Source organism: Heterodontus francisci, chromosome 1 (assembly GCF_036365525.1).
Source record: "Heterodontus francisci isolate sHetFra1 chromosome 1, sHetFra1.hap1, whole genome shotgun sequence".
Classification (NCBI taxonomy): domain Eukaryota; kingdom Metazoa; phylum Chordata; class Chondrichthyes; order Heterodontiformes; family Heterodontidae; genus Heterodontus; species Heterodontus francisci.
In genome coordinates, this window is record NC_090371.1 from 278558842 (window position 1) to 278574821 (window position 15980).

Consider the following 15980-nt stretch of genomic DNA (forward strand, 5'->3'; position numbering starts at 1 on the left):
AAATAAATGACCAGTTAATCTGTTTTAGTGATGTCGGTTGAACAATAAATATTGGTCAGGGCATCAGGAGAACTGTCCTGCTTTTCTTCAGCTGGTGCTGTTGGATCATTTACATCCACCTGAGAGGGCATACGGGGTCTCAGTTTAACATCTCACCTTCTGATCTTTAGCGATGGCACCTGTGACAGTGCAGCACTCCCTCATCACTGCAGAGAAATGCCATCCTGGATTATGTAGTTAAGTCTCTGGTGTGGAACTTGAACACGACAAGAGCACTACCAACTGAGCCATGGCTGACACTGCAATGGCTGACTTGGATATCTCAGTTTCACTTTCTTTGATTCTGATGAACAGTATGTTCTTCTCTCTCTCCCACCTCTTTCCAGACTCAGCTACAATTATATTTGTCATCATGGTGCTTTGCCTGTGTTTTTCTTATTCATCTCGACCCCCTTGCCTGACCTCATGCCCCTCAATCTCACTCTCTGAAGTCTTATGTTGCAATGCCAGACTGGAACAGATTCAATAGTTCCTGTGTCATGAACTTTATCCTCAGACAGCTATTGATTCAGAACATTCAGAGCACATAGAACTGGTGATAACCCAGATGTAACCAGACTTGTGGTATAAGGATATTAAACCTGGGTAATTATTTTCTGAGATTCTCAAAGTGCCTTGTGGGAGCCAGGATAATCAACTGTCATTGGCATTTTTACACAAGTGTTTAAGACTGACTTTCTGCTACTGCTATTTTTCCCCTCAGGTGCCCTGCACATTTTTAGGAAAATATAAAGATCGGCTTGAATGATACCTGCACTCCAAGCGTTAAATTACAAGGAGAGATTACACAAACTAGTGTTGTAGTCTCTAGAATATATAAATTTAAGGGGTGATTTGATTGGCTTTCAAGATATTAAGGGGAACTTGTAAGGTAGATAGAGAAAAACTATTTCTAACTCAGGGACATAGTCTGAACTTTCAAGAGTGAATTTAGAAACACTTCTACACACAAAGGCTGGTAGAAGTTTAGAATTTGCTTCTGCCAATGTCAGTTGATGCTAGATCAATCGTTAATTTTAAATAGATTTTTGTTAACTATAGATGTTAAGGGATATGGGGCAAAAGCAGGTACATGGAGTTAGGTCACAGATCAGCCATGACGTCATTAAATGGGGGAATAGGCTGGTGGGGCTGAATTGCCTACTCCTGTTCCAATGTCCCTATGAATGCTTGGTCTTTTTTAACAGCAGCATCTTGAGATTGTGGAACAATTATTAAGAGAAATAGACAAACAATTTTGGAATACAGATAACTGATAACCAAAATTACTGAAACAGTTACAGTAATTTCAATGGACAACCAATGAATTGTACAGTATTGAGCATTACCACTTACTGTTTAATTTTCTTAATATGAAAATGCTTACCTCTAGAAGAGAGAGTACTGGGCAGCCAGTTCTACATATGCCTGATCAAGTGTTTCTGTGCTATCTTCCAAATGTGGCTCATTGCACATCCCCGATTTTTGTCGCTCCGCCATTGGCAGCCATGCCTTCAGCTGCTTAGGCTCCAAGCTCCAGAATTTCCTTCCTCATCCTCTCTACCTCTCTTTCCTTTTTTAAGATGCTCCTTAAAATTTACCTCTCTTGACCAAACCTTTGGGGGTTGATAGGGACGAGACATACTATCTCCTTATGTGGCTCAATGTCAAATTTTGTTTGATAACGCTCCTGTGAAGCAGCGTGGGACTGTTTTACTATGTTAAACCCGCCATATAAATGCAAGTAGTTTGTTTATTTTGTTGAAGGTTATGTCGGAAGCAAAATATCTGATTCACAATTTCTTTTTTCTGCTTTCCTTTCAGCATGTGACCTGATGAACCAAGGCATCTTGGCCCTCGTCAGCTCCATTGGTTGTATGTCGGCTGGATCCCTCCAATCTTTGTCAGATGCCATGCACATCCCACACCTCTATATACAAAGAGCGACATCTGGATCACCAAGGAGTGGCTGTGGCCTCACGAGGACAAGCAGGAACGAAAACTACACTCTCTCTGTCCGTCCACCAGTGTATTTGAATGAAGTCATTCTCCAAGTAATTTCAGAATTTGCCTGGCAGAAGTTCATTATTTTCTATGACAGTGAATATGGTAAGCAGTTACATACTTAGTAATATAATACAGTTTGAGTTCACTTAAATTATTGCAACAACCACCAATATATGCTTGGAGGTTTGATTATTTCTAGTTTAACAGATTGGGGCAATCCAGGGGACATGAGTTTAAACGGTGTAAGAGTAGGAATAGGAAATAGGAGCAGGACTAGGCCATTCGACCCCTCGAGCCTGCTCTGTCATTCAACTAGATCATGGCTGATCTTCTACCTCAACGCTGTTTTCCCACACTATCCCCATATCCCTTGATATCTTTAATATCTAGAAATCTATCGATCTCTGTCTTGAACAAACTCAGTGACTGAGCTTCCACAGCCCTCTGGGGTAGAGAATTCCACAAATTCACCACCTCCTGAATGAAGAAATTCCTCCTCATCTCAATCTTAAATGGCTTTCCTCTTATACCGAGACTGTTTCCTCTGGTTCTAGACTCCCCAGCCAGGGGAAACATCCTTCCTGCAACAACCTTGTCAAGCCCTGTAAGAATTTTGTATGCTTTAATGAGATCATCTCTCCTTCTTCTAACTCTGAGAATACAGGCTCAGTCTCCTCAATCTCTCCTCAAAGGACAAGCCCACTATCCCAGGAATCAGTCTGGTGAATCTTCGTTGCACTTTGTCTATGGCAAGAATATCCTTCCTTTGTAAGGAGACCAAAACTGTAAACAATATTCCAGGTGTGGTCTCACTATACAATTAGCAGCAAGACTTCTTTACTCCTGTACTCAAATCCTCTTGCAATAAAGGCCAACATACCATTTGCCTTCCTAATTGCTTGCTGAGCCTGCATGTTAACTTTCAGTGACAATAGACTTCTGACCTTATAATAGACAGAAGGTCTTTGTTGAAACAGCTGAAGATGGTAGAGCCTAAAGCATTACCCAAAGGGACTCCTGTAGCAATGTCCTGGGGCTGAGATAATTGGCCTCCAACAACTGCAACCATCTTCCCTTGTGCTCTGTATGAGAATGGAGCGTTTTCCCTCTGATTTCTATTGACTTCAATTTGGCTAGGGCTCCTTGATGCCACACTCGGTTAAATGCTGCCTTGATGTCAAGGGCAAGTCCCTCTTACCTCACCTCTAGAATTTTGCTCTTTTGTCCATCTTTGAACCAAGGCTGTAATGAGGTCTGGAGCCAGGTGGCCCTGGCAAAACCTAAGCTGAGCGTCAGTGAGCAGGTTATTGCTGAGTAAGTGTCACTTGATAGCACTGTCAACGACACCTTCCATCACTTTGCCGGGATGTTGGCAGGACCCATAGCCTTTGAAGTATCCAGTGCCTTCTGCCATTTCTTGATATCTCAGGGAGAGTAGTGAGCTTCAGGAATGCATTGCCAGCTGGTGCGGTGGATGCTGACTCTCTGCCTTCAAGAGGGAACTTAGCCAGTTCTTGACTGGGCCAGAGATCGCATTATATTGAAGGAAAGTGTCATAATATAGAACACTTGGTCCTTGTGATCTCTTGGAATGGTTTTGATCACCCAAGGGCACCGGAGAGGAATTTTCCAGAGAATTTTTTGCCTTATTGGTCTTGGGATTTATTTTTCTCTGTCTTTTTGCCTCTCCCGGAGATTACATGGTTGTGGCACTGGAGGAAGCAACTGACTAGTCCTGCTGCTTCAGCCATCAAGGCATGGAGTAAGTTGGATGGATCAGCTGGTCTTTTCCTACCCATCAATTTTGTCTGTTGATATGCTACAAACCAAAATGGTATCCCTGGTAACAACCATACTTTTCATTAATGAGATTTATATTTCATTGTGTTATTAGGCACAGGTACAAATGAAAGACACTTAAATATGAGTATTTAATGGCATTTTAAGGATATGCTGGCGTATTGGCTATGGCTATAGATTCGCAATCTCGATGGTTGCAAGCTCAAATCCTACCAGCTAAGTTATGAAACTGAACTCAAACCCTGAAAATAAAGATCTTAAAGGAAAAATTAAAGTTCCCTTGACAAGTCAGAGGACAGCTGAACCAAACATATCAGTAAGTGGCAGCTTTCACTACTACTATGTGTTGAGTTCATACTGATCTAAGTCAGGCAATAGGAGGGTCACTTTAAATAGTCTCAGTGTGCCTGGACTACTAAGGGAGAAATCGATCAAGGTTCCAACTCCTGGCCTCCATCCAGTGGCCTCTGTTAGAAATGGTGCATATGTGTATACTTGAGAGAGTACAGGATTGGGCGGGCTTGCACTGATTTACATGGTTGAATAGCCTGTCAGCACTCCCTATGTTCTTAAAGGAAGAATGGTCATTTGGGTGGCATTGTGTGGGGATTACTGCAGCCCAGCAAGAAGATCAATGCCTTGACAAGAGAGGCAATGGAGAAAAATGGAACAAATCCACCCAAATGCTCATAGTTTGAATATGGTAAAGTGGGGGAAAGGAAAGTTGCTTTAAATTAGATTAGACTGCATTGTTTTCTGGTAGGTCCCTGATGTCTCAGTGCTGTCACCTTGCCACAGTGATCCTCCAAATGTTGCTACTATTTTTCCTGTAACCAATGCACACTTCCCTCTTCACGCCAAACCTGGTCATTTGGAAGCTATTGGTAGCTCCCTCCTCAATACATCCTTCCCAAAGCCACCACTACTTTTAATTCGTTCATTCTCAGGACAACAGGAGTCACTCGAAAGGCCGGCATTTTTTGCCCATTTCTAGTTGTCCTTGCAAAAGAAAGTGTTGGCCCTTCTTGTTGAACCACTGCATTGTTGCAGGTTGACACAATCGAGTGTCTTGCGAGGCCGCTGCAGAGAGCAGTTAAGAGTTAACCCACTTTGTTCTAGGACTGTGAGTCACATATAGGCCAGACTGCGTAAGGACAGCCTGTTTTCTTCCCTCCAGAATATCAGCCAACTGGTTGGGTTTATATAAATATCTGCGTTTAAAAAAAAAACTGAATTCAACTTCTCAAACTACAGGATTTCAACACACATTCTCTGGATTATTGGTCCAGGCCTCTGGGTTACTAGTCCAGTAACATTTTCACTACGCTACCATAACTCATATACAATGCAACATGCCACTATCCACACAAGCTGAAGTGAACATCCTCAACCTATTCACCAGCCTAGAAATTGGATCTCATAGCACTCATTTTTTGGGCACTGGGCGGGCAGAAAGCATTGCACACTTTTGGCCAGATGTCTACCGACTGTTAAATAGGGTAAGAACAAATAAGAGCTGTCCTTTATCCAGACTTGAAGCAGGCCCCATAGTTATGCATAGTTATCTCTCCAAAACTGACAGATTCCCTCAGGTAAATCAGCTATAGGCATCGCCTGCAGCAAAGAGGGAGTGTTCCTCCCAAACCCAAATTTAAGCCCTCCCCAGACCTTAATGCCTCCTTTCCCAAACCCTGATCCTCCAACCCAGCATCCTTGCCCGATACCTGATCACACACCTCCTGTCCTCCTTTTCTGACCCCCAATCACTCACCCCACCCAGCCCTGACCCCAACCACCCATGCTCCCAGCTCTGACCTGCTGGCCCTCAAGGGACTCTAAGCTTCTTCCCCCTCCCCCTACCCCTCCCCTATCACAACAACACAGGACTTCAGGCTCCCCAACCCTTTGTCCCAGAGTTTCTAGGGCATGCCCTTCCCTTCATCCCTGACCCTATCCTATGCCCCACTTACCTGAGAGTCACTGTGGTGTTAGTACCACACTGATTTCTCTCCAGCCCTTGCTGCCGGATAGCTGCTCTATTACAATGAGGTCGGAGGGCAATATTTAGGAGCCTCGGACCTCACCCTTTAGGTGCACAGGATTTACCCTTTGACACCCTTATCCACTATCCACGCACCCAAAAATGGATGCTCCCAAATTTCTGGGCTACCAAGTCCAGTAGGGTGGATAAATCTCCTTTTTTCTCTGACACAGATATTTGTAACATTCAATCCTCTGCCTGAAAACCAATCTTTCTTTAACGTGCACATGGCAGCTGAAGGCACGCACAATGTTAAAAAGTACAACGACAAGTTTCTGTCGGCAGTTTGCCAGACACTCTCGCAGTACATTTATACTCATTTGGTTTGCTGCCAAGTTCCAGTACACTATTGGCTTTGATGTAGCTCAGCAAACATCTAATTAATACAAGTTTGACTTCTAAATGTTCCCTCTGAAAGACCTTTAAATCTAGAGTGACAGAATTATGAAAACGTGAAAATGAAAGGAAGATTTTTTTAATTTTTATAATTAAACACTGATAGATAATTGTGAAATGCATCTTGCCTCCCTGCACTTGCACCAACTTCATTCCTGTCCTGAATAATTGACCTAAATTGATAATGAGCATGCTTCTACAATCCAATAAGTGAGCATCAGATTGCAGAATACCCCCTATTGTTTGAATTATAGGATCAACGTTAAATTACAGCTGTACTTTATGGATCTATCAGGGAAGCTTGGGATGTAAATGCTATGGCTTTCCAAGGGCCCAGATGCATGGTTTAATACTGAGCTCCACAGAGTAAAATGGTTGCAGGTTTGATGTTCGTTATGTCAGCAAATCTCCAAAAGGATTATGGATGGTGTCACAGATAAGGGGGAAATAATTATCCATGATGACTTTGCATGTTGTCAGCTTCCGAGCCAGAAGGTTGAGAGTTCAAGTCCCACTCCAGTGGCTTGAATACAAAATTCTAGACTGACATTCCACCACTGTGCTGGAGGTGTTGTCTTTCAGATGAGATGTTAAACTAAGTTGTTCTCTGCCCTCTCAGGTGGGCATAAAAGATCCCATGGTACTATTTTGAAGAAGAGCAAGGGAGTTATCCCTGGAGTCCTGGGCAATGTTTATCACTGAAACAGATTATCTGGCCACTACCATGTGGAGCTTGCTGCAATTTGCTGCATTTCCTACCTTGCAACAGTGACTACACTTCAAATAGTACTTCATTGAATGTAAAGTGCTTTGGGAGGTCCTGAGGTTCTAAAAGACATGATAGAAATGTAAGCTCCTACATTCTTCTTCAGAACAGAAATACGTTCAGTTGTGATTCCCCATCCATTCCGTTGATGGTTGTGATAAGGTAGATAGAGAGAAACTGTCGGCTGGTGTGAGAGTACAGACAAGGGGACATAATCTTTAAATTACAGCTAAAGCATTCACAGTAATGCCAGGAAGTATTAATTCACACAAAGCGGTGTGAAAATCTGAAACACTCTCCCCCAACAAAGTGTTGAAGCTGGGGGTCATTTGAAAATGTCAAAAGTGAGATGGATAGATTTTTGTTCGGTAAGGGTTACGGAACCCAGGCAGGTAAATTGAGTCGAGATGCAGTTCAGCCATGATCTGATTGAATGGTGGAACATGCTCAAGGGGCTGAATGGTCTACTGCAGTTCCTATAAACAGCCTGTCATTACTGACTATTGAGGTTTAGACATGATGAATGAGCTCATAGGATGAGTACTTGAAAGCTGTCAGCCACAGAACAGTATGACTCACTTCAGGATTGGAGGGGACAAAAAAATAACTATGGACTGGATTTGTTCCACCATTTTTAGTTGCTTTTTAAAACTCTTTAGGAGCAAGAATTTTTATTGATAAATAGCACTTAGTTTTATAGAGCTCCAGTTATTTGAAAGTTGTTTCCAGAAAGTGGTCACTTCACATGTTTTCAGCGATAGACATGGTTGAAGAAGATATTACGAGTCAATAAATTCACTTCTGCCTGAAGGCATTAAGTCAATAACTCCTTGCTTCCTTCGTCAGTTTTTCTCACCGCAGCATGATCTGTGAGATGGTGTGTGCTATCTCATAATCAATCATCAACTGGGATTTGAAAGGCAACATTGGAGGTGATAACCCATTCCCAGCAGCAGTTTTGCCATCCAATTAATACAGTGCAGAAAATATCAGTTCAGGTGTAAAAGTCACATTGATTTAGGGAAAGACTTGCATTTATGTAGCACCTTTCACAATCTCAGGACCTCCCAGGCAACTTGATAGCCAATGAGGTACTTTCAAAGTGCAGTAACTGTTGTACGGTAGGATACACAGCAGCCAATTTGTACAGAGTAAACTCCCGCAAACAGCAATGTGATAAACATCTGTTTTGAGTCCTGTTTATTGAGAGATAATTATTGGCAACACCTACTCTTCTTCAATTTAGTACCATCGGATTTTGTATGTCCAGCTAAAAGAGTAGGCAGGGCCTAACTTTAACATTGCATTTGAAAGATAACACCTCTGACAGTGTAGCACTCCCTCAGAACTGCACTAGAGCATCAGCCTAGATTTTCATGCTTCAGTCTCTGCAGATTCAGGATTTGGGGCGGGGGCGTGTGGTGTGAGGGGCAGTGGTGTAAGAGTGATACCAACTGAGCCACAGTAACATCTAGTTGCACTGCTTCATATTTCACAACATAAGTTTAACTCTGGAAAGAAATACTCTGAAGGTTTTTGGATGGCTGCTGTGGGTGTTTGGGAGGATGCGGGGAGTCGTGGGAGTTGGTGGGGAAGTGCGAAGTGAGTTGGGAAATCCAAATAACACTTTAGATATGATTTCCAGAATTACATGTGAGTTATAAGTTATGCTAATGTCAGGTTTTAATGTAACACCAATGTCCCTGTGTCTTAAAAAAACTTGATTTCTTTGAATGGTATTTTATGCTGTTCCCCCATTGCGAGTTTAGAGGCAGGGAGGGCAGTTAATTGGGCAAATGGACATACGAATACATAGGGTTTCCTCCGGGTGCTCCGGTTTCCTCCCACATTCCAAAGACTTGCAGGTTGATAGGTTAATTGGCCATTATAAATTGTCACTAGTATAGGTAGATGGTAGAGAAATATATAGGGACAGTTGGGGATGTGACAGGAATATGGGATTAGTGTAGGATTTGTATAAAAATGGGTGGTTAATGGTCGGCACAGACTCGGTGGGCCGAAGGGCCTGTTTCAGTGCTGTATCTCTTAAAAATTAAAATGAATTAGGGGCAGGAGTAGGCCACTCGGCCCTTCGAGCCTGCTCCGCCATTCAATAAGTTCATGGCTGAACTGATTACTCCACATTTCCACCTGCCCCCGATAACCTTCCACCCCCTTGCTGATCAAGAATCTATCTACCTCTACCTTAAAAATATTCAAAGACTCTGCTTCCACTGCCTTTTGAGGAAGAGAATTCCAAAGACTCACGACCCTCTGAGAGAAAGAATTTCTCCTCATCTCTGGGTTAAATGGGCGACCCCGTATTTTTAAACAGTAATCCCGCATTCTAGATTCTCCCACAAGGGGAAACATCCTTTCCACATCCACCCTGTCAAGACCCCTCAGGATCTTATATGTTTCAATCATGTCACCTCTTATTCTTCTAAATTCCAGCAGATACAAGCCTAACCTGTCCAATCTTTCCTCATAAGACAGCCCACCCACTCCAGGTATTAGTCTGGTAAACCTTCTCTGTACTGCCTCCAAAGCATTTACATCCTTCCTTAAATAAGGAGACCAGTACTGTACACAGTACTCCAGATGTGGTCTCACCAATGCCCTGTATAGCTGAAGCATAATCTCATGATAAACTATAACATTCTATTAGCTCTCCTAATTACTTGCTGTACCTGCAACTAACCTTTTGCAGTTCATGCACTAGGACACCCAGATCCCTCAGCATCTCAGAGCTCTGCAATCTCTCACCATTTAGTTAATATGCTTTTTTATTCTTCCTGCCAAAGTGGACAATTTCACACTTTTCTGCATTATACTCCATTTGCCAGGTCTTTGCCCACTCACTTAACCTGTGTCCTTTTGTAGCCTCCTTATGTCCTCTTCACAAGTTACTTTCCGACCTATCTTTGTGTCATCAGCAAAGTTAGCAACCATACCTTCTGTCCCTTCATTTCCATCATTTATATAAATTCCCGCCTCCACCCTTATAAGTCAGTGGCAGGAAAGCCCATTGATCATCTTTTTGCCCTGCAACCAACTGAGGCCCTTAAGTGGGCAATTAATGTCCAATTAATGGCCTCCTCCCGCCACCGCTGGTATTAACCCATTGGCAGGCAGGTCTGTCGCTACAACATTCTAACCCGTGCAGGGTTACTTGTGGTCTCCCAGGAGGAGGCAGGGAGTGGCAGGGAGTCCCTCATTCAGAAACACAGTGCCTGATCGATGGACTCAGCATCAGGAAGAGAAGGACCCACTGAGAGCCACCCCCCTACCCTTGCTGCCGACACCCCCCTCCCCTGCAACCCTCACCCCACAAAAGCCCTCCCGCCATCACTTCCACTGGCCTGGATCACTCCACAATCCTGGGCCTTTACTGAGTGCCATTCCAGCAGCAGCCACCGCCTCCCTGGTGGCTTGGCCAAGCAAAAGAGCTGCCAGCCTCCGACTGGACAACAGTTCTCAGTGTGCAGGACTTCCCATCCCAATTATCCTGATCCTGGGGAAGGCCTGCCAGTGGCCTCTCAAGTGCCTAATTGGCTCATGATACAGTGGGCCTCCCCCAAAGGAGGCAATGTTGGTCTCTCGCTAGCTCTCCAGCCGATGGCCAAGTCCCCCATCACCTCCATAAACTTCCCCCCTTTATGTGTGCACATCAAGTGGTGGGGGGTGGGGTGGTTGTTGTTGTTGTTGACTTTGACTGATGGTGCAAAAGGGGCAATTTTGAAGTAGCCATCTATTGTACACCTCGCACTAATTTACTTGCCATTAAAATCAACGGAAATAAGAATCAGGCGTGGTGTGTAATGGGCGACCAGTTTAATATTGCTCATTTTACATTCATATCCACTGCTAAAATTACCCCAAAACAGTGCACCAACAGAACAAGGTCCAATTCTGGCATCTTGCGGAGCCTCGATTTTTATCACTTCTCCATTGGCTGTTGTGCCTTCAGGTGCCTGGGCTCTAAGCTCTGGAATTCCCTCTGTAAAGCTCTCTATTAATCTTTACAACTCTTTAAGATGCTCTTTAAAACATATCTCTTTGATAAACCCTTAAGTCACCTATCCTAATATCTCCTTCTGCAGTTCGGTGTTAAATTCTATTTGGTAATGCTCTTAAGAAGCTCTTTGGGAGGTTTTACTATATGAATACAAGTTGTTGTTGTTATGGTCCTCCGTCTCCAAGTCTGACTTTTACTGTTCTGCCTATGACGATGAAAGAGAGAGAGGGATGTCAATGTTCTTAGTAGCTGTCTGGGGATTTTCATTTGCATCACATACAGTACCATGACTTTCCACATCCATTAGATGAATGATGTATTGACCTGAAAGACTGTAAGACTTATAAGAGTACATTTTTGTGCTTTGACCTGTGCCAGGGGGATTGGTATTCACCAGAGGCAGGGCAGAGGTAAAAGGAGGAATGTCTGTTGGGTTGGTTCCTTGCCCACATTGCAGCAGCTGGGGGATGCCCTTGAGCTCCTGGTCCTGTGTCTTTGGTAGGTGCAGAGCCTTCATTGCTAATCTAATGAGGTGGGGGAGAGGCGGATATGCCCAGCCTCCAGCCTCATTCCCCAATGGATCTTAAAACTAAATGTGCACTGATCTTTTAAGGTGAAAGAACAGTTTATAACAAAGCAGTTAATACAATATATGGGATACTTATAATTAAAATATAATGTACAAACACCAGGAAGTTAAACTAAACCTATTTTTTTTTAAACTAGTTTGGCCCCAGCTGTACTATTGCATCCAATTCTGGACATTGTACTTTATGAAGGTGGTGAAAGCTTTGAAAAGGTTACAGAAGAAATTTGCTAGAATGTTTCCAGTAATGAGGGATCACAGTTATATGGTCAGACTGGAGAAACTGGGGTTATCTCCTTGGAGTAGAGAAGGCTAAGAGGAGATTTGGTAGAGGTGTTTAAAATCATGAGGGGTTTAGGTACAGTAAATAGTGGTCACAGATTTAAGGTGGTTGGCAAAAAGAATCAGAGGCAACATGAGGAAAAGCTGTTTTATGCAATGAGTGGGTAGGATTTGGAATGCACTGCCTGATAGCGACAGATACAATAGTAAAAGGGAATTGGCTAAACATTTGGAGGAGAAAAAAATTGCAAGGATATGGGGAAAGAGCGGAGGAGTGGCACTAATTGGATTGCTCCCAAAAGAGCTGGCACAGCCTCGATGGACCAAATGACCTCCTTTTCAGCTGTACTATTCTATGATTACATAATGTTGCTACCTGCCAGCACGTTCTTTTGGGCTGAATCTGACACCTCAAATGACCTCGAAAGGGGGTCTCAGAGGCAGGCTGAAGAATAAACAGGTCAGTAACAATGTTAGTTTCAAAACTCTCCCTGGATTATATCCAGTACTTGGAAATTATTTCCAGCAGCAGGCAGAAGGCCCGGATCTCATGGCCTAGCCAAGGGTTGGACCTGACTTTGGATCTATTCCAGACCATGCATTTTAAAGCAGCTATAGAGATCTTCAACCCTTGTAATGATGGCTCTATCTAGAGACAGCAGTTGTTTATCCATCACTTCTAAGAGAGCAGTGGCGCTCTGAGCAGGTCATGGAAAATTGCATTAAGCATGTATTGGGACAATCTGCTCATCTGCACTATAGGCAGTACAATTTTATTTTTACATGAGTTATTGTAAGTTCTTTTTAAAGTACTTTTAGGTCCATCTGAAACCTGTAAGGAGGTCCTGAATTGGGTCCACTTCTTATACTAAATGGATCTGAAGTGAGGCAGTTTAAATCACTGGAGGTTTTCAGTTTCAAACTGTCTAATGTTTGGTTTGATGGGCTTGGTTCCAGCATTTAACTGTTTTTACTGCAACGGAAGAAAAACTCAATTACACAAAAATCTTCTCAGTTGAACAGAAAACAATTCTCCAAGCAAATATAATTGTTCCTTTCATAAGCGATGTCAGTAAAGAACAAGCATGAAATATTGTTTAATATTAATAAATGATCTTCCAGGGATTTTATGAGAAAATAACAACAATTACTGTAGCATAAGCATCAAACTAAGCCTTCAACTCTAGATAATGCCATTGGTTTTAAAGACCTCATAAAAGGCAACTGACCTGGATAGGATACTATCCAACCATCTGCTTCAGCCCAGTGAGTACATAACTAGGTTTGTCCAATTACTGTCTTGAGAGGGGATCGTTATTATTTAGTCGTGGGATTTGCATCAAAAGGCTAAATTTCATATGCATATGTCATGTGAATATGAGTACTGAGATCACAAGCCAACAATGATGCCTATTACACATTCTTAATTTACTTATCAGAAATACAGGTAGTCACATCCAGATTGCCAAGTAACCATACATGGCTGGTTGTTAACATATTGGACAGCACTGAAACTTTTGCAAGGCCAGCATTTATTGTACATCCCTAATTGCCCTCGCAAAGGTGGTGGTGAGCCGCCTTCTTGAACTATTGCAGTCCACGTGGTGCAGGCACTCCCACACTGTTGTCGGGTAGGGAGTTCCAGGATTTTGACCCAGCGACGATGAAGAAACAGCGATGTATTTCCAAGTCAGAATAGTATGTGACTTGCAGGGGAGCTTGCAGGTGGTGTTCCCATGTGCCTGCTGTTCTTATCCTTCTCGGTGGTGGAGGTCACTGGTTTCCAAGATGCTGTCGAAGGAGCATTGGCAAGTTGCTGCAGTGTACCTAGTAGATGCTGTCACTGTGCACCAGCAGCAAAAGGAGTGAACGTTTAATGTTGTGGATGGGGTGCCGATCAAGTGGGCTGTTTTGTCCTGGATGATGTAGAGCCTCTTGAGTGTTGTTGGAGTTGCACTCATCCATGCCTTCACTCCTAAAGCCCTTCTCGCCTATTTTCCAATTCACATATTGTTGGCACTTACACACTCTACTTTATGTTTCATTATTTTACTAACATACGCACCAAAAGGCTAAATTTCATATGCATATGTCATGTAAATATGAGTATTGAGATCACAAGCCAACAATGATGCCTATTACACATTTATAATTTACTTATCAGAAATACAGTTAGTCACATCCAGATTGCCAAGTAACCATACATGGCTGGTTGTTAACATATTGGACAGCACTGAAATTTTTCCCTCCAAGTCAGAGAGTTGTAGGATCAAGTTCCAGCCAAAGCCCATAATCTAGGATTAGACAGCCAACACAGTACTGAGGAAGTGCTGCACTGACAGAAGTGTCGTCTTTCGGATGGGAAGTTAAACCGAGGTTCTGTCTACCCCCTCAGATGGATGTAAAAGATCCCTAGCGCTATTTTGAACAAGAGCAGGGCAGTTAGATCCATGCACTGGCCCATATTTATTCCTCAACATCACAGAAAAAAATTATCTGGTCATTATCATTTTCATCAAAAGAAGTGTCTTTCCTGGCCTCAGGAGAATGTTTTTCACAGCAATGCAGAAATAATTACTGGCTAACTAGAGAGAAAAATAGGAAGTTAGAAAGGTTAAGAAAAAGATTATATGATGATACAGAACAGAAGGAGGCCACTCAGCCCATCATGTCTGCACAGGATCTTTGAAGGAGCTATCCAATTAGTTCCACTCCCTTGTCCTCTCCCCATAGCCCTCTAAAATTTTCCCCTTCAAGTATTTATCAAATTCTCTCTTTTTATTATTGAATCTGCTTCCACTGCCCTTTCAGGCAACATGTACCAGAAGATAACAACTCGCTGCATAAATTAAATTATCCTCATCTCCTCTCTGGTTTAAAAAATTAGCAAATAAAGGGAAATTAAAAGACAATTGAACAAAAGAAAACCAGAATTTAAAAAAAGAGGTTAAAATAAATGGCCATAAACAAAACAACTTACAAAAATGTTTAGTTGGCAGCAGGCAAACAGGCACTGAAATAACTGAAGAGTAAGAGATGTTGGAAATCCAGAATCGGGTTGGACCTGTGGTGTAGAATGGTTTGTTTCTATGCTGTAATTCTGCATAATGTCGATGTAATGCACCTGAGTAGGAGCACAGAAATCTTAAAGGCATTTGATTTTCTCGACTATTCGAGTTTAATTCCAGGGTTCAAGAATCACCTTGAACTTAAGGCTTAGAGACGAGAATGACCAGCTCTTTGAGGAATAAAGCCCTGTGTTATGAGTGAATAGTTCTTGAGGCACCAGTGATTGTTACAGTTTGTGCTATTGAAGTGTATGCTTATGCTAGTGTTCCACTTGAGGACATCATATCTCTGCATGCTAGGAGCAGTGACTGAAGAACACTCTTCATGTGCACTCTTGTGGGAATTCAATTGCAAACTGGATTTATAATAAGAAAGAGAGCTATTCTGGAGAGTTCTTCTCAGAAATCTGAGTGTGAATGCCCCTAACTGGAAAATAAAACCAAATAACACATCTCTTCAAATCTTACAGTGCAGATGGAGGACATTCAGCCCATTATACCTGTGCTGCCTCGTTGAAAGAATTATCCAATTGGTCTCACTTCTCTGCTCTTCTGCTTCAACGATGGAAGCTAAAACATACATTGCTTCATATCGTTCTCTCATTACATGTGTTGCGATCAGGTGAGGAGGGGTCGAAGGCTCCCCTCTTTTCCCTCTCCTTGTTTGAACACAGCAGATTTTTTAAAAAATAGATATACTTGACAATTTAGTGAGTGTTTAACTGTTCACATGCCGTGATCATAGAAAGAGCCAAATGGACAGGGTTTCTCGAGTTTAACAAATAAAGAGGTTACCTTTATTGTACTTAAACCAATATGAATAAAAAATAATACAATACACTCCAACTTTCACACATATATACATGCACACAAATAGGTTACAGAGTGGGGAAGGATAGATTGGTCGAATAAGAATCCTGAGAAATCAAAGGAGTAGACAGTCTGTGGAGGTTGGTAACTCTGCTGGCTTTAGGCTG

At 42.5% G+C, this 15980-nt stretch overlaps 1 protein-coding gene across 2 annotated transcripts in view; it reads left to right on the forward strand.

The window, feature by feature from the left end:
- The window catches only part of grid2 (glutamate receptor, ionotropic, delta 2), an 894599-nt gene that overhangs the window by 572935 nt on the left and 305684 nt on the right, over positions 1 to 15980 (forward strand). For both annotated transcript variants that reach the window (XM_068045980.1, XM_068045987.1), the window contains exon 3: positions 1864 to 2148. In XM_068045980.1, coding sequence (XP_067902081.1) covers positions 1864 to 2148 — 285 coding nt within the window. The remainder of the gene's footprint in view (positions 1 to 1863; positions 2149 to 15980) is intronic.